An 18490-nucleotide genomic window follows, 5' to 3' on the forward strand; every position below is an offset into this window, starting at 1 on the left:
TGCCTGTGGATTTGCCTCCAGCACTCCTGCATCCTTCCAGCCACACAGACTTCATTCCAATCCATTGGTAACCCAAGCTCCAGATCCAAACCTCTGACATGATCAGGAAGCCTTCAGCTTCCTCGGAATCCTATCATATCCTGGTTTGAATAATGTACCAGTCTTCAGCAGTCCTCAATTGCCCTTTTGAATGAAGTTGCCCACAGCCTGCATGGGATCATTGCCTTGAGCCACCAATTGTCTGTTACCTCTGTGTTCTTCAGCCACAAAGTCCCTTACTGGTCTGCTGTTGTGGTTACTGTCCCATAGGGTTGTCGTCGTCTCCTTCTCAAGCGGGGAATTGTCTCCCCATTTTCTGGTGCCCTGCACCAGTCCTCTGTTTCCCAGGAGTCTGCAATCCCTTGAGGCTGCTGCCGAGCACAGGCACTGCTCTCTTGTGTTCAGACTCCGATGTTGCAGGATTTTAAAATCAGTTTTTTTAAGATTCCAGCAGTTGCGATCTGTCTCTAATAATAATTTCCAAATGAGGTTTAAAACAGTGAACTTTTTTTATGATTGAAATTATGTTGACCATTGCCTTAACCAAGAATGACTTTCCACCAAAAACCATATGATAGAAAGTGGTATTGTGAAAGATTATCTTGTGATCTATTACTCAAATCCAATTCTGCCATTGTCTTGTCATAGTGGTGTTAGATCTATTACCTGCGACACCATACTTTTGATTATCAAACAGATTGCCTTGGTGTCATTTTAACTTTAAGCCTGATAACCCTTAGAATCTGACTAACAATTTCAAATCACTGCACCACTTTTCCATCCTTGTCCAGATCAGAGCTCCATTAGATGATTTAATTGGAGTCCATTAATTTACTGAAATAATGCACTTCTGAAACTTGAAGTTGTTTCAAGTAGTGTATTCCTTTAATTATGTATGGATTATTTAGGATCCTGATTGGAGGTGATGAAATAGAAATAAAAGTAAAATGCATTATGATTGCCTGGATTGAAGTGGGGCTTGGGGTATCTACATTTTTGATTAAGAGCCTGCTCGCGCATGTGGCTAAAGCATTAATACAATGGTAGCAGTTTAATTTTTTTGTCTATAATTAACGTGTGAATCATTTAGCTGAAACGTGAATTTGGTTGTAGGCAATCCTCTGGCACAAGATATCCTTAGCCTCCATCAGGAGCCAGATGGAACTCGTAGGCTGCTGAATTACCTGCTTGATAATTTGGCAGATACTTCGAAAAGAAGTAAGTAATGAAGCCTACAGTTTTAATTTTATTTGCAAATGACATCGAATTAATTAGTTATTTGATCTTTGTTAATAGTTCAGCCAGGCCAGCCACCTCCTCGATCATGGATTGTCTTACAGGAACCAGAGAGGACACATCCGTCAGGTGAAGTAAATTGTCTTAACTTGTTATGAAATGTTGTATTTTAGTGGAATTAAACTTTTGAATTAAACAGTTGCAATATAATGAGAAGCTATTAAAAACTTAACATGATCAAAAATTATTTTAATACTGATGCATGTTCAAGCAAGTGAATAATTTGTAATAATTCCACTTTGTGATCCAGTTTGACAATGTTGCAATGGTTGTAGGTAAAATATTTTTTAGATGAGTTTTTTGATTAAAGTTAGAAACAATTGAGCTATTCAAATGACAGACCTTTGGTGCATAATGAGATCTGTGGAACAACATCAAACCACACAATAATTTTGTAGAGCTTGGTAAGACTTCCATGTTTACTGCTACACATACTCTGTACTGTAAAATCCGCAGTATCCAGTACCTAAGCGGATTGTGGATGCCAAATACGCAAATTTTCTAGTTGCCTGAGACACACTCTTACCATGTCTAATAAACCTGCATTAAGAATAAACAGTTTTTTTTTTAAAAAAAAAGAGTGCATAAAGTAATTTGGAAAAAAAATCAATATTGTAGTCCTTAATTATGTATTATAATGTGAATGCATGTACCTTTAAGATTTGAGTGAATGAGTGCATTTTTTAAATGGTGTTCCAAAATCTGAAACATTTCTGGTCCCGTGCATTTCGGATAAAGGGTACTCTACCTGTTCTAATAAAGATAAAGGCTCTACTAGGCAGTGATAGGGAGACACAACTTTATTGAAACTTTTTTCAAACGGCTGCTTGCGGGCAGGGCGCAACTGGGGTGCTTCAGTGGCTGAATGTTTGCTCCCATATTCATCAAGGGTTTGTGTATTGCTTTGCAGACCACTTTACAGTTTTAAACTTATTTTTATTTACTCATTTCCTTTTTGCCAATTGCTTGAATTCCAGATACTGGGGACTTTACAGTATTTAACTATAGAATTTTCTGAATAGGTGCGGTCCTATTGCAGTTGTTAATGGATTGCAGTGACCTTGGTGATGGAATTATTTTTTGTAGAACACATCAGCCAGGTATCCTTATAGTGAGTCCACATGGAGGCTTGCCATTCTGTCAGGGAGAATTTGCAGGCAATTGCTGGTATTCAAAAGTAAAAATTGATCATTAAAAGCATGTTTTAATCCAAATCCAATTAAATGTATTTAAATATATTAAATATAAATGATTAACAATTTAATTTTTCTGAGTTATTGTTGTCCATTAGTATGAATGGAATTAATGAATCTTAATTGGCTCTAAAGTTTAATACATTCAATGCTTAAATTTCCAAATAAAACTACCAACAGGAAGGTGGCATTCCAATGCTGGACTTGAAGTTCAAAATCACATTGTAGTTTGAATAATGCCAATGTGGAACTGTCAAAAAAAAAGAGCCTTACATAGTCACAATAATGGGCTTCATGAAATGTTTTGTGCTAAATATGGTCCTCCCTAAAAAATGTTCTGCATGAACATTGATGGAAGGCGATGGAGAGGAAAAGATGGGAGTGGTAATTATACAGGTGTGCACCAGAAATGAATCAGAGGGACTGACTGATGTGTTCATAGCATTGTTTTTTTCAAAATTTTCTATCAGCTGTTATATTTTTGTAAACCACACTTTTGGCCACATTTTTGGTTTTCATTCTTCTCCTATTTGCAACTCTGGACAAGTGACGTTGATTAACAAGTCTTTTCATCTGACATCATCACTTGTATTTTTCAATCTCCACTCTTCACAGGGTTCCTTTTTTCCCCTCCAACTCTCCCTCTGCACTTAAAGGAGATTTGATTTCTTACTTCTGATGATGGGTCTTGGGCCTGAATGTTAATTCTATTTCTTTTTCATAGATGATGTCACATAAGCTGAATATTTCTAGTTTTATCCAAATTTGCAGCATTTGTAGCTTTTTGCTTTGAAAATAATTAATAAATCCTTTATTTTTCAGCTCTATTCTCAGTTATGTGCTACAACGTTCTGTGTGACAAATATGCCACAAGGCAACTGTATGGGTATTGTCCATCATGGGCGCTGAACTGGGAATATAGAAAAAAATCTATTATGCAAGAAATTTTGAATTGTAATGCAGATATCATCAGTCTTCAGGTGAGGTATTTTGTGGCTAAAATTAATTATTCTAAAATTTGAATATTTGTAATTAGTCATTTAGGGTCACCTACCATGGAGGTTTCATTGTTGCTAAAACTTGTTTAAAAATTGTGCAAGTAATGAATCTGACGTGCTTCATTTCAATGACGTTCCAAATTTACAAATGAATTAGACTGAACAGTACAAATTCCCAATTAGTGATATAGTGAGGTCAAACAATCTGCTGGAGAAACTCAGCGGGTCATCTAGAGTCACTGGGAGAAAAATAATCCTCTGTTTTGAGTTGAAACTCTTCATCAGGACTCTTTATCCTACGGCAGATTCAGTTTGGCTTTGCATTGGTAGTCTCCTGTGTCCCTAATGACTTTGGAATCATTTTGATAAAATTTGTGATGGTTCCTGTATTAGGATGTTGTCAGTAGTAGGGTTGGGACAATGTAATGCAACTTTTGTACAGTTCCAGTGACATTCAGCACTGTCTGCGTGGAATTTGCATGTTCTCCCTGTAGCTATGGGTTTCCACTGGATTCTTCAGCATCCTTCACATACCAAGTTTGTGCTGTTTATGTAGTGAATTAGGGTTATTGTAAATTACTCTGTGTGGAGAGTGGGTGTGGGAGAATTGTCTGTAGGGAGGGAGATGGGAATGTAAATTAATGAACAAATGAGAAAATATGTTGCAGGGAACCAGGTGGAGAAATGATATATCTGGGATTGTTCAAAAAACCAGAATAGACGATGGAAATGTTTAATACATTTTTTTAAAATTCATTTCTGTTTTCACACAGGAAGTTGAGACTGAACAGTACTTTGCCTTTTTTCTGGTTGAACTTAAAGAGCATGGATATGATGGTTTCTTCAGTCCTAAATCTAGAGCTAGGACAATGTCAGAATCTGATCGGAAGCATGTAGATGGTTGTGCAATCTTCTATAAAACAGAAAAGTACGTTGTTACTAGCCAGAACAGGCCATTTTTATACTATACTAATATTTTTATCCTACTTGTAGTAGTTCTAGAAAAATATTTAAAGGAACCAAAATACTTTGAGATTGGATGAAATGTCAATTGAATTCACAGAAGAAATTTCAATGATGTTCTCTGAGAGCTAGCTATGCTAATCTTGCTTCATTGTATACTCTTTCTTGTTAGATGTATTTTTATTTTTAAATTGAGTTTTTCATGCCCTCCATGTTGTCCCAGTCATCCTTGAAGAATCCTCAGTACTTTTTCAATTTTGTAGATATATGTAAACTTACAATTCCTTAATTCCAATTTGGTTGGTGGGGATCACATTGAAAATGTCATTACTTTCACCAGAAATTTGTTTATTTGAGATGATTGTATTTAATATATTTGTAAAAGTATTGTAATATTTCTCTTTTAGATTTTGTCTGATTCAGAACCACACAGTTGAATTCAACCAATTAGCCATGGCCAATTCTGATGGCTCAGAAGCTATGTTGAACAGAGTTATGACAAAAGACAACATTGGTGTTGCTGTACTCTTGGAATTGCAGAAGGATTATTTTGAACTATCCCGTAAGTATTTTTTCTTCATTGCATATTGCTATTGGTAACTATTTTGAACTACTATTTAAACCCTTCTTCCTCTGCAACCCATTCACTGAAACCATTCCTCTGCAAAGTTGCAGAATCAGAATTTTTCGAGCATCTTCTTGTTTTAAGAAATAATGTATATACTCATGTAATTGTTGATACAATGTTATAGTCAATCCACCCTTTTTTTTTGGCCTTGGCTGCCTGCCCATCCAAGCTCCCAATGCATCAACCATGGATCCTCACCCCCCCCCCCCCCCCCCCCCCCCGCTGCCAGTCAATCTGAACTCCCGACTGCGGATCCTTCCCCCCACTGCCCACCCATCCAAACCCCCCAACTGCAGATTTCGTCCCAGCTCCTGCCCATACGAACAGATCCTCGCCCTGACCGCCAACCTGTCCGAGTTATCGATGCCCTGGCCACGAACATACTATCTGGTCCTGGCCATTTGATCTTTTGGTGCCTTGAACAACGTAGGTACTCATAAGGTCAAAAATTTGACCCATGTAAGAGTCGACACCGCCCCCCCCCCCCCCACCTTTTTGTGCCCCAAAAAGAGGTCCGAAAAATTTGATGACACATGGGTATACGGTAAGTGTTGTTGATTTTTACTTTGCTGCATTTTGCATCCTGTATACTAACAACTTCTTGATCTTTCATCAAATCTCTTTGGTATTTTCTTTTGTTCATCACAATTGGAAATGATTTTGTCCCCTTATGGTTCAATTCTAATTAGACAAAACTATTGTATTCCAGAGATAATTGAATGTAATAGTACTTTGAAAATGCTTTTGAATTAAAAAAGGTTATCACTGTGGTTGAAGTATGAATAACATTGTGAAATAAACATTGAAAAATCAAAATTTATTGTCATGAACGATTCATGAAATTCGGTGTTTTGTGGCAGCATCTTGCGACATTATTTTTAAAAATAATGCACGAAAAGTAAGGCAGTGTCTTTGGTTCATTGATTATTCAGGAATCTGATGGCAGCGGGGAAGAAGCTGTCCTCATGTCGCTGAGTGCTTGTCTTTAGGCTCTTGTACCCTTTTCCTGATAGTAACAGAGTGAAGAAGACATAGCCTAGGTAGTGGGGGTCTTTGAGGATAAAGGCTGCTTTTTTTAAGACACCGCCTCTTGCAGATGTCCTTGATGAAGTAAGGTCTGAGTTAACAACCGTCTGGAGTTCAATCTTGTCATAAGAGATGATACATCCATACCAGACAGTGATGCAACCAGCCAGAATGCTCTCCTCGGTACACCTGCAGAAGTTTACGAGAGTCTTCAGTGACATACTGAATCTCCTCAGACACCTCACAAAGTATATCCGCTGGTGAGCCGCCTTTGTGATTACATCAAAGTGGAGGCTCTAGGACAGATCCTCGGAGATATTGACACCCAGGAATTTGAAGTTCTTGACTCTCTCCACTATTGAGCCCTCGATGAGGACTGGGTCATGTTCCCCTGATTTCCTCTTATTTTGCCGACATTGAGTGTAAGGTTGTTGTTACACCATTCAACAAGCTGATCTCCCTTCTATAAACTTCGTTGTTGCCATTTGTGATTCTGCCGACAACTGTGGTGCCATCGGCAAACTTGTAGATGGCACTGGAATTGTGCCTGGCCACAGTCATGGATATATAACAAGTAAAGCAGTGAGCTAAGCACACATCCTTGGGGTGCACCTGTGTTGATGATCAGTGGGGAAATGTTGTTTCCAATTTGTACTGTTACCAGCTCAAAGGACCCCAAAACCCAGCAGCAGTAGACATTTACCAAGACAAGTTGCTACTTAAACAAAAGTTGTTTTTAATTATCTTTAAACATGAAAACAGAATCAAACTTTAACTTATCTCTATTAACTTAATTAGACCCAACTTAAACTCCTTCTAATTCTAATCGCACATGTATGTAATGTGTGTGTAAATTTAAGAAAAGTTCTATGGTTCATAGTTCAATCTCACTTCTCATTCTTCCAAGTTCTCTAGTTGCAGGCAATTCTTCTACTGTGCACAGAATTTAACATGTATAAAGTTCACCAGGCTTTGGTGCTCGAAAGGTAAATGTTTACCGCTCAGGAAGGTTCTCCTAGGGTTTGCAGAGAGCGATTTGTTGTTCCAGGATTTCCACAACTGAGGTACCACCATTAGTTACCTCAATGTCTTGCTGATGAAACTTGTCCCATCAGGATTCTCCAGATGATAACCTCTTTCTTTCAGGCTATCACAGAGTTCCTTTCTGTTCCACTTATTGCAAGAGAAACATCAGACAGATAGCACTTCCAGCCATCCACCACTCTGGAGTTTGTTTCAGTTCCAACCAGCTTCTCCTGCTTGTTTCAGCTGTCTGTCTGTCTGTCTGTCTGTCTCTCTCTCTCTCTCTTTCTCTCTCTCTCTTTCCAACTGCCAGAAAGCCCATGTGACTCTCTCACTTGCAAAACCCCTGACCTTCTCCAGCAAACAATAGGAGTTAGTCTTCTTGGTCAAGCTGTTGTCTTTAGGTAAACAACAACACAGGAGTGACCTTTCTGTGGACTCTGTCAAAACCCTTGCAAAGAGTTTTTAACAGCCAGTGTCTCCTGCTTGTATTTTAATGACGCCATTTCAATTAGCACCTACTTGTGAAATGTGCACAGCATTCTCCATAGTTTCTGTAAAGTTACTGAATATGAATTCTTCAATATTTCAAATAAGATCTGTTTTAAAGTGTGTGTATGTATGTAACCTACTCTAATTTTATCAATTTATCTCCCAAATACATCTACAAATATTCCATCACAACTGACTGTGGTCTTCCAATGAGAAGGTCAAGGATCCAGTTGCAGAGGGGGATACAGAGGCCTAGAGTTTGTCGCTTCTTGACCAGCACTGAGGGAATAATGGTATTGAAAGCAGAGTTGTAGTCGATGAAGAGCAGCTGTATGTATGATTTGTTATTTGAGGTGATCCAAAGCTGAGTAGCGAGCCAGTGATACTGTATTTGCTGTGGAGCAATTATGACAATAGGTGAATTGCAGTTGGTCCAGATCTTTGCTTAGGTATGTGTTAATTCTAGCTATGACCAGCCTCTCAAAGCGTATCATCACAGTAGAAGTTGGTGCTACTGGACATTAATGATTGAGGTAGCTCACATACTCTTCTTGGGTATTGGGATGATTGATGCTGTTTTGAAGCAGGTGGGAACTTCTGACTGCCTCAATGATAGGTTCAAATGTACATGAACACTCTGGCTAGTTGGTTGGTACAGATTTTCAGTACCCAGCTAGGTATGCTGTCAGGGTTTGACGCCTTGTGAGGATTCACCCTTTTGAATGATGTTCTGCAGGTAGAATGGGCGACTCTTGATCACCAGATGTTTCAGTTCGGCGGAGCAGGAATGGGACATGACTGTCATGTCTGCACCACGATGAATTGATGGCACATACGTCGCCTCTCCTGGTTTTTCCTGATGCCGGTGTTCAGTCAGTGCAATGGAGACTGTAGTCCTTGGACTGCAGTGTCATGTCCAGAATGTCCATGTTTAGCCATGTCTCTATAGAGCACATCATGCAGCACTCCCTGATGTCTCTCTGACTTTGAAGTCTGGTTTGGAGTTCATCAGATTTGTTCTTGAAGGACTGTACATTGGCCAGGAGGATAGTAGGGAGCGGAAGCCTCAGGTCCCGACGTCTCAGCTTGACCTTTAGTGTCCCCCACGTCCATGTGGTCAGGTCTTCTTTACCTGGTCCATGGGCCTGCTGCTGGTAGTTCCCGTGGTATTTAAATGGTCTGCCCCTTTAAATCATCTGCAATGTTTAAATGTGCTGAGCATCTGCTGTTTGCTACTCCCGCGAAGTTTAAATGGCCTGATCGTTGGCTGTTCAAAACTCCCGCGGTGATGGTGTTGTATTTGAGTGAGCTGTTTAAAGGTCCCTTCGCCTGATGGAGACTGCGGATTCAAAGGTACATCAGTGATCTTAGGACACCCATGTTGTCAGGTAAGTTTGATTTTGTGTTTCTCGTTTTTAGTTTGATTTTTAGAAGTTCTGAAGGGGAATACCGACCAAGCTTCCTTTCTGCACTATTCCCATTTTCCTCTCTCACATCCCTTTATTCTTTTCCAATCTGTGTATCTGTCTAAGTGAGTTTTTAACCTCTACCATTGTAGCAAATAACACTATTGCCTTGGGTCCAGTAACAGACTTTTACAGTCTGTCTGCATGAAGTTTACATTTTCAGTTAAATATCAGTTACCTGTACCAAGATGCAGTGAAAAAACTGTTTTGCAGGCTATCCACACAAATCAACCCATATTTAAGTATGTTAATCAGTGCAATTTTGCAACAAAATTGCATTGGATAGTCTTGTGTTCAAAACTTGAAGATACAGTATTACTGGGACAAAGTGCAGGTTTTAGAATGTTAAGTCATAGACCAACAGCAATAGAAATTCACCAAGACGATGGTAGTTTTAAAACATTATTTTTATTAATAATTACAAATAATATAACATCTTAAATCTAAACTTGGTCCCATCTGTGCACAAGTATGTGTGTGGGTTACACAAAGTATTACAGCTTAGCCGCAATTCTGAAAAGTCGGTTCAAAGTTCAGTCTTAGAAAGCCTGTGTTGAAACTCAGAATCTTTAAACTGATGTTCAGAAGTAATTAAAAGTAGGTGAAACAGTCATCAGACTTCTCAAAACTCACAAATCCTTAGAGTTGCTTCCAGAGAAATGTTCTTTCATATCACAACTCCCCTCTTGCATAGGGTTAGGAAACCTGTGACTTCCACAATGCTTTCACTAACCCAGGCAAGGGCTAAACAAAATTGCCATTAAAATGATCATGAACCAAATGCAGGAATTATCTAGTTTCCTTTACCAAGACGTGGGTAAATCAAAATGTCCATTACAATGGTCACAGCAGATCACTGTTTCCCCTGACAAGAAGAAAACAGCAGTGTCCATCTCACACAAAGTTACTTCATTTCTGTCTTTGATGATACTCAATGCTATTTCTTCGTGTCTCAATCACATGACTTGCTTGATCAATACTGGATTCAATTTCAATTTCCCAAAAACATGAGTCATAAGCATATGACTTTCTCTGAACAGATGTTTTTTTAGGTAAACAGTCCATTGTTATAGTCTTTAGTTGAGAGCATTTGGACTTGGGTGCTTTGTGTTTGTTAAATGTTATGAGAGTGTTTGCACCCTGTTCCGACCCACAAAGTAACTCACTTAAAAAACAGAAGCCTGCAACACAATTAAAAATATTGTTAAACAGCGCAAGAACATCATCTTTTACCAACTAGAGGTCCGTTCAAGAGTCTTGTAGCAACAAGAATTTGCACCAAGCTTCTGTGTCTTCTGCCTTATGAAAGGGGGAGAAACAAATGTGGGATGGATCCTTTAATATATTGGTGGATTTTCTGAGGCAGCGCAAGGTGTATTGGTTTACATGATAGCCTGAGCGGTAGTGTCAATTTTCTGCAGTTTATTTAGATTTAGGCACACAGCACGGTAACAGGCCATTTTGGCCCATGAGCCTATGCCACCCGATTGTCCAACCCCCTGGTACATTTTGTTCGGTTGGAGGAAACTGAAGCCCGCAGAGGTAACTGATGCAGACACAGGGAGAATGTATAAACTCCTTGCAGACAGTGCAGCATTCAAACTTCAGTCCTACTTGCTGGCACTGTAACAGTGATCTGCTAATGGCTACATTAACTGTGCCACCCTTGTGTTCTTGGTAGAACAGTTCCTGTACTAAGCTGTGATGCAACCAGACAGGATGCTTTGTCTCCTTCAGTTTTACTAATGCAGTAAGCACCCAATGGGAGGTTGATTGATGCCAGATTTTCCAATTGCTTGAGATTGGTTGGATTGGTGAATTAACAGTGAGGCACGCTGATTTTAAACTTGCGTATTTTTTTAACCTATTTATTTTCCTTTTTGCTGGTTGCTTGAATTCCAGATACAAGGGGTTTTACTGTATTGAGGGTGAGGTTATGATCCTGACACCATGGTGCCAAACTTCCCCCCCCCTTCATTTGAAATCAGGCCTACAACAATGGTGTCATCTACAAACTAGTAAATGGGATTAAAGCAGTATTTGGAGACACAATGTATAGGGAATATAATAGGAGGCTGAGTGCACATCTTTGTATAGCACTGGTTTTAAGAATAATCATTAAGGGAATGGTTTTGTAATTCTTCACTGTGGTCTGCAGGTAAGGAAGTTGAGGACCCAGTTGCGGAAGGGGATGCAGAGACCTAGGTCTCAGACTTTGGTTGGATTTTTCTTTCTCTTTGCAACTGAATTTTACCTGGATATTCCAATTTTCTCTCAAAGATCTGCTAGCTATTGCTTACGGTAGATCACTCCTCGTGTAAGTGTGTGGTAGGAGAATTGGGATGGGATGGAATGGATCGTTGCAAGAAATTAAGTGGAGAGAAGTGGTTGTTGATGCCGTGCCTTGGAGTTAATTTTGATTGGCCAAAGGCAGCTTCCTATATGAATATTTGTCCAACTTGTAATTTAATCCTTTGCTTTGTCTAGCAACTTTAAAAATGTAGTGGTTGAAGTTTATCCTTTGCTATTATTGAACAACATATTGAAATGAGGTACCAAAATAAAAGTTTTGCATCTGCAAGCTTATTTGCCATGCAAAATAAAGGCCCCTATTGATCTGCTCCCAAGGTGTTGACATCTATTGATCAACAGCAGCTACGAGGGGTTGCAGACATGGGGGAAGCAGAGGATTGGTGCAGGGCACCAGTAAACAGGGAGTGCTGTTCCCCCCTCCCCCCACAAACCCAGGTTTGAGATGGAAAAGCAGAGATGACCAACAGGACTGTAGCCATGGTGGCAGACCAGTGAGGGGTTTTGAAGGTGAAGAAACGTGACGGGCTGTTGAATACTCGAGGTGAGAAACCCATGCAGGTTGCTGGCGACTGCGGTCAAGGGATTCATACCAGGCAGCTGACAGCTGGAGACTGGTTGAAGGGATGTCAGATATTGGAATTGGGATCTGAGAGGGTGCTGAGAGCGCTGAAGGGTTCCTGGTTGTGTCGTAGGTTCAGATCTGGAGCTCTGGCTGCTGAAGGTTTGGACTGGATTCTATGCAACCGCAGGTGGTGCGAAAGCATTGGAGATGAATCCACGGACACTTGGTGACTCTGAGGGGACTCTCTTTTGTTTCTCTTTCTCTGACTGTAAGAGGTGCTTTAGGTAATTTCTGCCAATACTGCAGACTAAAGCAAATTTTGTATAACATTGCAGTTATTAATTACACAATGATAAATTGAATCTTAAAGTTCTAAGTACAATTATTCAATCTGCCTTGGACAAGAATATCTGATTGGAACAATGACCTAATGGGTCTTTAACTGCTTTTTTTTTTAAAAATTATTTTTCACACTATGAATATATTAATCAAAATACACACAAACATTTCCCTCTTGAATATACACAGTGGCATTTTCTCCCCTTTTCCCCCCTACCTTCCCTCCCTCCTTCCTACCCCCCTCCAAACCCATTAAACATTCAACATATACAATACAATAAAACCATTAAACAATGTCATCACACAATGAAAATAAACAAGAAAATGTGTCATCTACTTTTACACACTGGATCAGGTCATTTTGTCTTCTCATTTTAGGGGTGGAGGTCAGGTCTGCGGTAGGCCCTCTCTGTTGTGTTCCATGTGTGGTTCCCAAATTTGTTCAAATAATGTGACTTTATTTTTAAAATTATATTATTTTTTCCAATGGAATACATTTATTCATTTCTATGTACCATTGCTGTACTCTCAGGCTCTCTTCTGATTTCCAAGTTGACATTATACATTTTTTTGCTACAGCTAAGGCTATCATAATAAATCTTTTTTGCGCTTCATCCAGTTTGAGGCCTAATTCTTTACAGATCTCTGGATTTTTTTGTATATTGCTTTTTGTGATTTTATTTAATACCTGATTTAGATCTTCCAAAATTTTTTTCACTTTCTCACGTGCCCAAATTGCATGTATTGTTGTTCCCGTTTCCTTCTTACAGCGAAAACATCTATCTGATAATGTTGGATCCCATTTATTTAACTTTTGGGGTGTAATATGTAGCCTGTGTAACCAATTATATTGTATCATGCGTAACCTCGAGTTTATTATATTTTTCATAGTTCCAGAGCATAACTTTTCCCATATTTCATTATTTATCTTTGTTTAAATCTTTTTCCCACCTTTGTTGGGTTTATAGCTTATTTCATCATTTTCCTTATCTTGCAGCTTGATATACATGTTTGTTATAAATCTTTTTATTATCGTTGTTTCTGTAATCACATATTCAAAGCTGCTTCCTTCTGGTAATCTCAGTCTGCTTCCCAATTTGTCCTTTAAGAAGGTTTTCAGTTGGTGGTATGCAAACATTGTACCATATTTGTACTTCATTTGTTCAAATGATAATAAATTATTTTCCAAAAAAAAAAATTTTGTGTTCTTTTAATTCCTTTTCACTCCCATTCGCTAAAGGAAAGGTTATCTATTGTGAAAGGGATTAGTTGATTTTGCGTCAATAATAATTTTGGTAGTTGGTAATTTTTTTTTCCTTTCTACGTGAATCTTCTTCCATATGTTGAGTAAATGGTGCAGTACTGGTGAACTTCTATATTGCACCAGATTTTCATCCCACTTATAAAGTATATGTTCTGATACCTTCTCCCCTATTTTATCTAGCTCTATCTTGGTCCAATCTGGTTTTTCCCTTGTTTGATAAAAAATCTGATAGATACCTTAATTGTGCTGCTCTATAATAATTTTTAAAGTTTGGTAGCTGCAAACCACCGTGTTTGTACCATTCTGTTAATTTATCTAGTGCTATCCTCTGTTTCCCCCTTTCCATAAGAATTTCCTTCTTATTCTCTTCAGTTCATTGAAGAATTTCTCTGTTAAGGGAATTGGTAATGATTGAAATAGGTATTGTATCCTTGGGAAGACATTCATTTTAATGCAATTTACCCTCCCTATCAATGTTAATGCCAATTCTTCCCAATGTTCTAAGTCATCCTTTAATTTCTTCATTAATGGCTGATAATTTAATTTGTATAAGTGGCCTAAATTATTATCTAATCTAATACCTCGGTATCGGATTGCTTGTGTTTGCCATTTAAATGGTGATTCTTTTTTAAACTCTGTGTAATCCACATTATTCATGTGCATTGCTTCACTTTTATTTGCATTGATCTTGTACCCCGATATTTCTCCATATTCCTTCAATTTCGTATGTAGTTCTTTTATTGATATTTCTGGTTCTGTTAAGTATACTATGATGTCATCTGCAAATAAACTGATTTTATATTCCTTCTTTATTTTTATCCCTTTTATTTTCTGTTCTTATCAGTTCTGCCAATGGTTCTATTGCTAAAGCGAACAGTGAGGGAGATAGTGGACATCCCTGCCTAGTTGACCTACTTAATTTAAATTGGTTTGATACATATCCATTTACTGTCACCTTCACCAATGGTCCCTTATATAATGCTTTAATCCAATTAATATATTTCTCTGGTAGGTTGAACCTCTGTAATACTTTGAATAAATAATTCCATTCTACCCTTTCAAAAGTTTTCTCTGCATCTAAAGCAACAGCCACCGTTGGTATTTTATTTCCTTGTACTGCGTGGATTAAGTTAATAAACTTAAAGACATTGTCCGTTGTTCGTCTTAATAAATCCAGTTTGATCTAGTTTTACTATTTTTGGTACACAGTTGACCACTCTGTTTGCTAATAGTTTTGCTATTATAATCAGAATTAGATAGAGATATTGGTCTATGTGATGCTGGTGTTAGTGGATCTTTCCCCGTCTTTGATATTACTGTAATTATTGCTGTTTTGCATGAATCTGGCAAGTTTTGTGTTTCTTCTATCTGGTTCATTACTTCCAGGAGAGGAGGAATTAATAACTCTTTAAATGTTTTATAGAATTCTATTGGGAGTCCATCCTCTCCAGTCATTTTATTGTTCGGTAGCTTTTTTAATATATCCTGTATTTCCTCTATTTCAAATGGTTTTATCAATTTGTTTTGCTCCTCTTCTTGCAATTTTGGTAGTTAAATTTTAGCTAAAAACTCATTTATTTTGTCGTCTTTCCCTTCGTTCTCAGTTCGGTATAATTGCTCGTAGAATTCCTTGTAGTTTTCATTGATCTCTGTTGGGTTATATGTAACTTGTTTGTCCTTTTTCCTTGATGCCAATACAGTTCTTTTCGCTTGTTCTGTTTTAAGTTGCCAGGCTAGTATTTTGTGTGTTTTTTTTTCTCCTAGCTCGCAATACTTCTGCTTTATTTTCATTATGTTCTTCTCCACCTTGTACATTTGTAATGTTTCGTATTTTTTTTTGTCAGCCAATTCTCTTTTTTTTGTTATCTTCCCTTGTTGCTAGTTCTTTTTCTGTACTTACTATTTCCCTTTCCAATTGTTCTATTTCCCGATTGTAGTCCTTTTTCATCTTGGTAACTTAACTTATTATCTAAGAAGGCTTTCATGGCATCCCATAATATAAATTTGTCTTTCACTGATTCCGTATTTATTTCAAAGTACATTTTAATTTGGTGTTCATTAAATTCTCTAAATTCCTGTCTTTTAAGTAGCATGGAGTTTAATCTCCATCTATATGTTTTTGGTGGGATGTCCTCCAGTTCTATTGCTAATAACAGGGGTGAATGATCAGATAACAATCTAGCTTTATATTCCGTTTTCCTAACTCTCCCTTGGATATGGGTGACAGGTCACTCTTTGAGTATGTTTTATGTCTACTCGAATAATGTGAGATTTCCTTCTCCTTTGAGTGTTGCCTCCTCCATATATCCAAAAGTTGCATTTCCTGCATTGATTTAACCATTAATTTGGCTACTTTGTTCTTTCTGTTAGGCTTTTGTCCAGTTTATTCACAATTTGGGTCCAAATTAAGGTTAAAATCCCCTCCTGTCAATACATTCCCCTGCGTATCTACAATCTTCAAAAATAATCTTGCATAAACTTTTGATCCTCTTCATTAGGTGCATTTATATTGACCAAATTCCAAAATTCTAAATATATCTGACACTTTATCATTACATACCTCCCTGCTGGATCTATTATTTCCTCCTCTATTTTGATTGATACATTTTTATTGATTAATATAGCTACACTTCTGGCTTTTGAATTATATGATGCTGCCGTTACGTGCCCTACCCAGTCTGTCCTTAATTTATTATGTTCCACTTTAGTTAGATGCATTTCCTGCAAGAATACTAGATCTATTTTTTCTTTTTTCAGTAAATTTAATAGCCTCTTCCTTTTGATTTGGTTATGTATTCCATTATGTGGAACATGGCCATCTCATACACTGTTTACACCTCATTTCTGTTTCCTCACCACCACCATCCCCCTTTTCCCCCATTTTCATCTCTGTTTTCCCTTTTTAAACTCAATGTATGACGACTTCTAAAACATAAAACACTTCAACAACTCTCACATCTAAAATTCCCTTAACCCCAAGTGTTCCCCCCCCCGAGTTGTCCCTTGCTGGGCAACCACAACTTCCCTCTACATTCGGATTGTGAACCCTCTCGCAAGCGTCAACTGATTTCACAGTGACTGTTATTCTCTCCCACCCAACCCCCTCCAGAAAAGACTTTTATCTTCACATTTAAACAAAGCTCACCCTCTTTTTTTTTACATCTTTATATGTAGTTTGTCATCGTTCTTCGTTCTTGTTGCATCTCTTCATCTCTCTTTCTGCCCTGCAGGGTTCTGCAAATTCTTGTGCTTTCTCCGGATCTGAGAACAGTCTGTTTTTCTCCCCCAGGATAACTATTTTAAGCACAGCTGGATATCTTAACATAAATTTATAGCCTTTTTTCCATAGGATCGATTTTGCTGTGTTAAACTCCTTCCTCCTCTTTAGGAGTTCAAAACTGATGTCTGGGTTAAAAAACAAATTTTTGACCCTTGTATTCCAGTGGTTTTTTCACTTCCCTAATTTTATTCCTTAACCTCTCCAATATATTTTCTCTTGTCGTGTATCTCATAAATTCTACTAAAACGGATCTTGGTTTTTGTTGTGACTGTGGTTTTGGGGCTAATGTTCTGTGTGCTCTTTCTATTTCCATTCCTTCCTGTATTTCTGGCATTCCCAGGACCTTTGGGATCCATTCTTTTATAAATTCTTTCATATCTGTGCCTTCTTCATCTTCCTTTAGGTCCACTATCTTTATATTGTTTTGCCTACTATAGTTTTCCATTATATCCATCTTCTGAGCTAACCACTCTTGTGACTCTAACTTTTTTTTCGCTGTCTTCCAATTTTCTGCTTTGGTCATTCACTTCTATTTCTACCGCCATTTCTCGTTCTTCCACATTTTCTAATCTTTTCCCTATTTCTGTCATGACCAGCTCTATATTCTACTCACTTTTTCTTCTGTACTTTTCATTTCACTAAATTCTAATGTCAACCATTCTTTTAATGCTTTCATTTGTTTTTGAAATTTTTTATCTAAATACTGTCCATCTATTTTGCCTTCTATTCCTCTGTGCAGAGCTTGATGGTCTTCTTCTTCTGTGTCAGCTCTTGGATTTGTGTCTTCTACTTCTCTTCCTTGTATCTGTGTCTCTTCTAACTTTCTTGTTGAGCTGCTTGCCTCAGTTTGTTGGGTGTTTTTTTGCATAGCGTTGTTTGTCCTCTTCTGGGCTAGTTATCTGTTGGGCTTCCTGTTACTGTTTTTCTTTCTTATCACTCCCTTTCCCGTTGCTTTCCTCTTCTTCCTGCTGTCGAGCATCTCTCAGCTGGGCGTGCTGTGTAAGTTCACTCCACAGCTGGGCCCCCTCCATTCAGTGTTTTCCTTGTCCTTGGTATGCGCAGTTGCTCACTTCTGTTTGGCTCAATGAGCCATTTTTGCAGTTCCGCGGTCGGGAGGTGAGTCTTTAACTGTCAAGTTCAAGGTGTAGTTTGGAGAAATATCTGGCCATCTCTGTTGGCTGGAGTCCTGGGATCAGGTCAGACATGGGGATGTTGGGTGGGTCCTCTTAACAAAACTCATTATGACATGGAGTAAATTGAGTCATTTCTAGTAACTTTTTATTGCTACATGCAACTGGCATAGGATTATAATGCTCATTCTGATTTTCAAAGCCAAATTGCAAGATTGTGCCAATCAGGGGATTTCCTCCCCTCCTGCTATTCGATTTACGGCAAAATTGGTGCCAACCCCCTTAGATGTGGGAAGTACCACTGGACATTTGGCAGCTCTTTGGGAAATAGGCTGGTGTCACAGTACGTTTCTTCGTCGGATATGTATTGGTTAACTGCATTTTATTGGATAACAAAAATGGCTTTTGCCACCCAGTAGCACCAGTAGAATATTTGTATTAGCTGTTGCCAATCCCTGACACTTCCCCACCGCCATCA

At 38.3% G+C, this 18490-nt stretch overlaps 1 protein-coding gene across 5 annotated transcripts in view; it reads left to right on the forward strand.

Moving 5' to 3' along the window:
* Positions 1–18490, forward strand: part of LOC138743340 (CCR4-NOT transcription complex subunit 6-like) — a 97634-nt gene that overhangs the window by 62055 nt on the left and 17089 nt on the right. For all 5 annotated transcript variants that reach the window (XM_069898546.1, XM_069898547.1, XM_069898544.1 and 2 more), the window contains 5 exons: positions 1153–1257; positions 1336–1404; positions 3351–3508; positions 4300–4454; positions 4897–5051. In XM_069898546.1, coding sequence (XP_069754647.1) covers positions 1153–1257; positions 1336–1404; positions 3351–3508; positions 4300–4454; positions 4897–5051 — 642 coding nt within the window. The remainder of the gene's footprint in view (positions 1–1152; positions 1258–1335; positions 1405–3350; positions 3509–4299; positions 4455–4896; positions 5052–18490) is intronic.

Source organism: Narcine bancroftii, chromosome 9, assembly GCF_036971445.1.
Source record: "Narcine bancroftii isolate sNarBan1 chromosome 9, sNarBan1.hap1, whole genome shotgun sequence".
NCBI lineage: Eukaryota > Metazoa > Chordata > Chondrichthyes > Torpediniformes > Narcinidae > Narcine > Narcine bancroftii.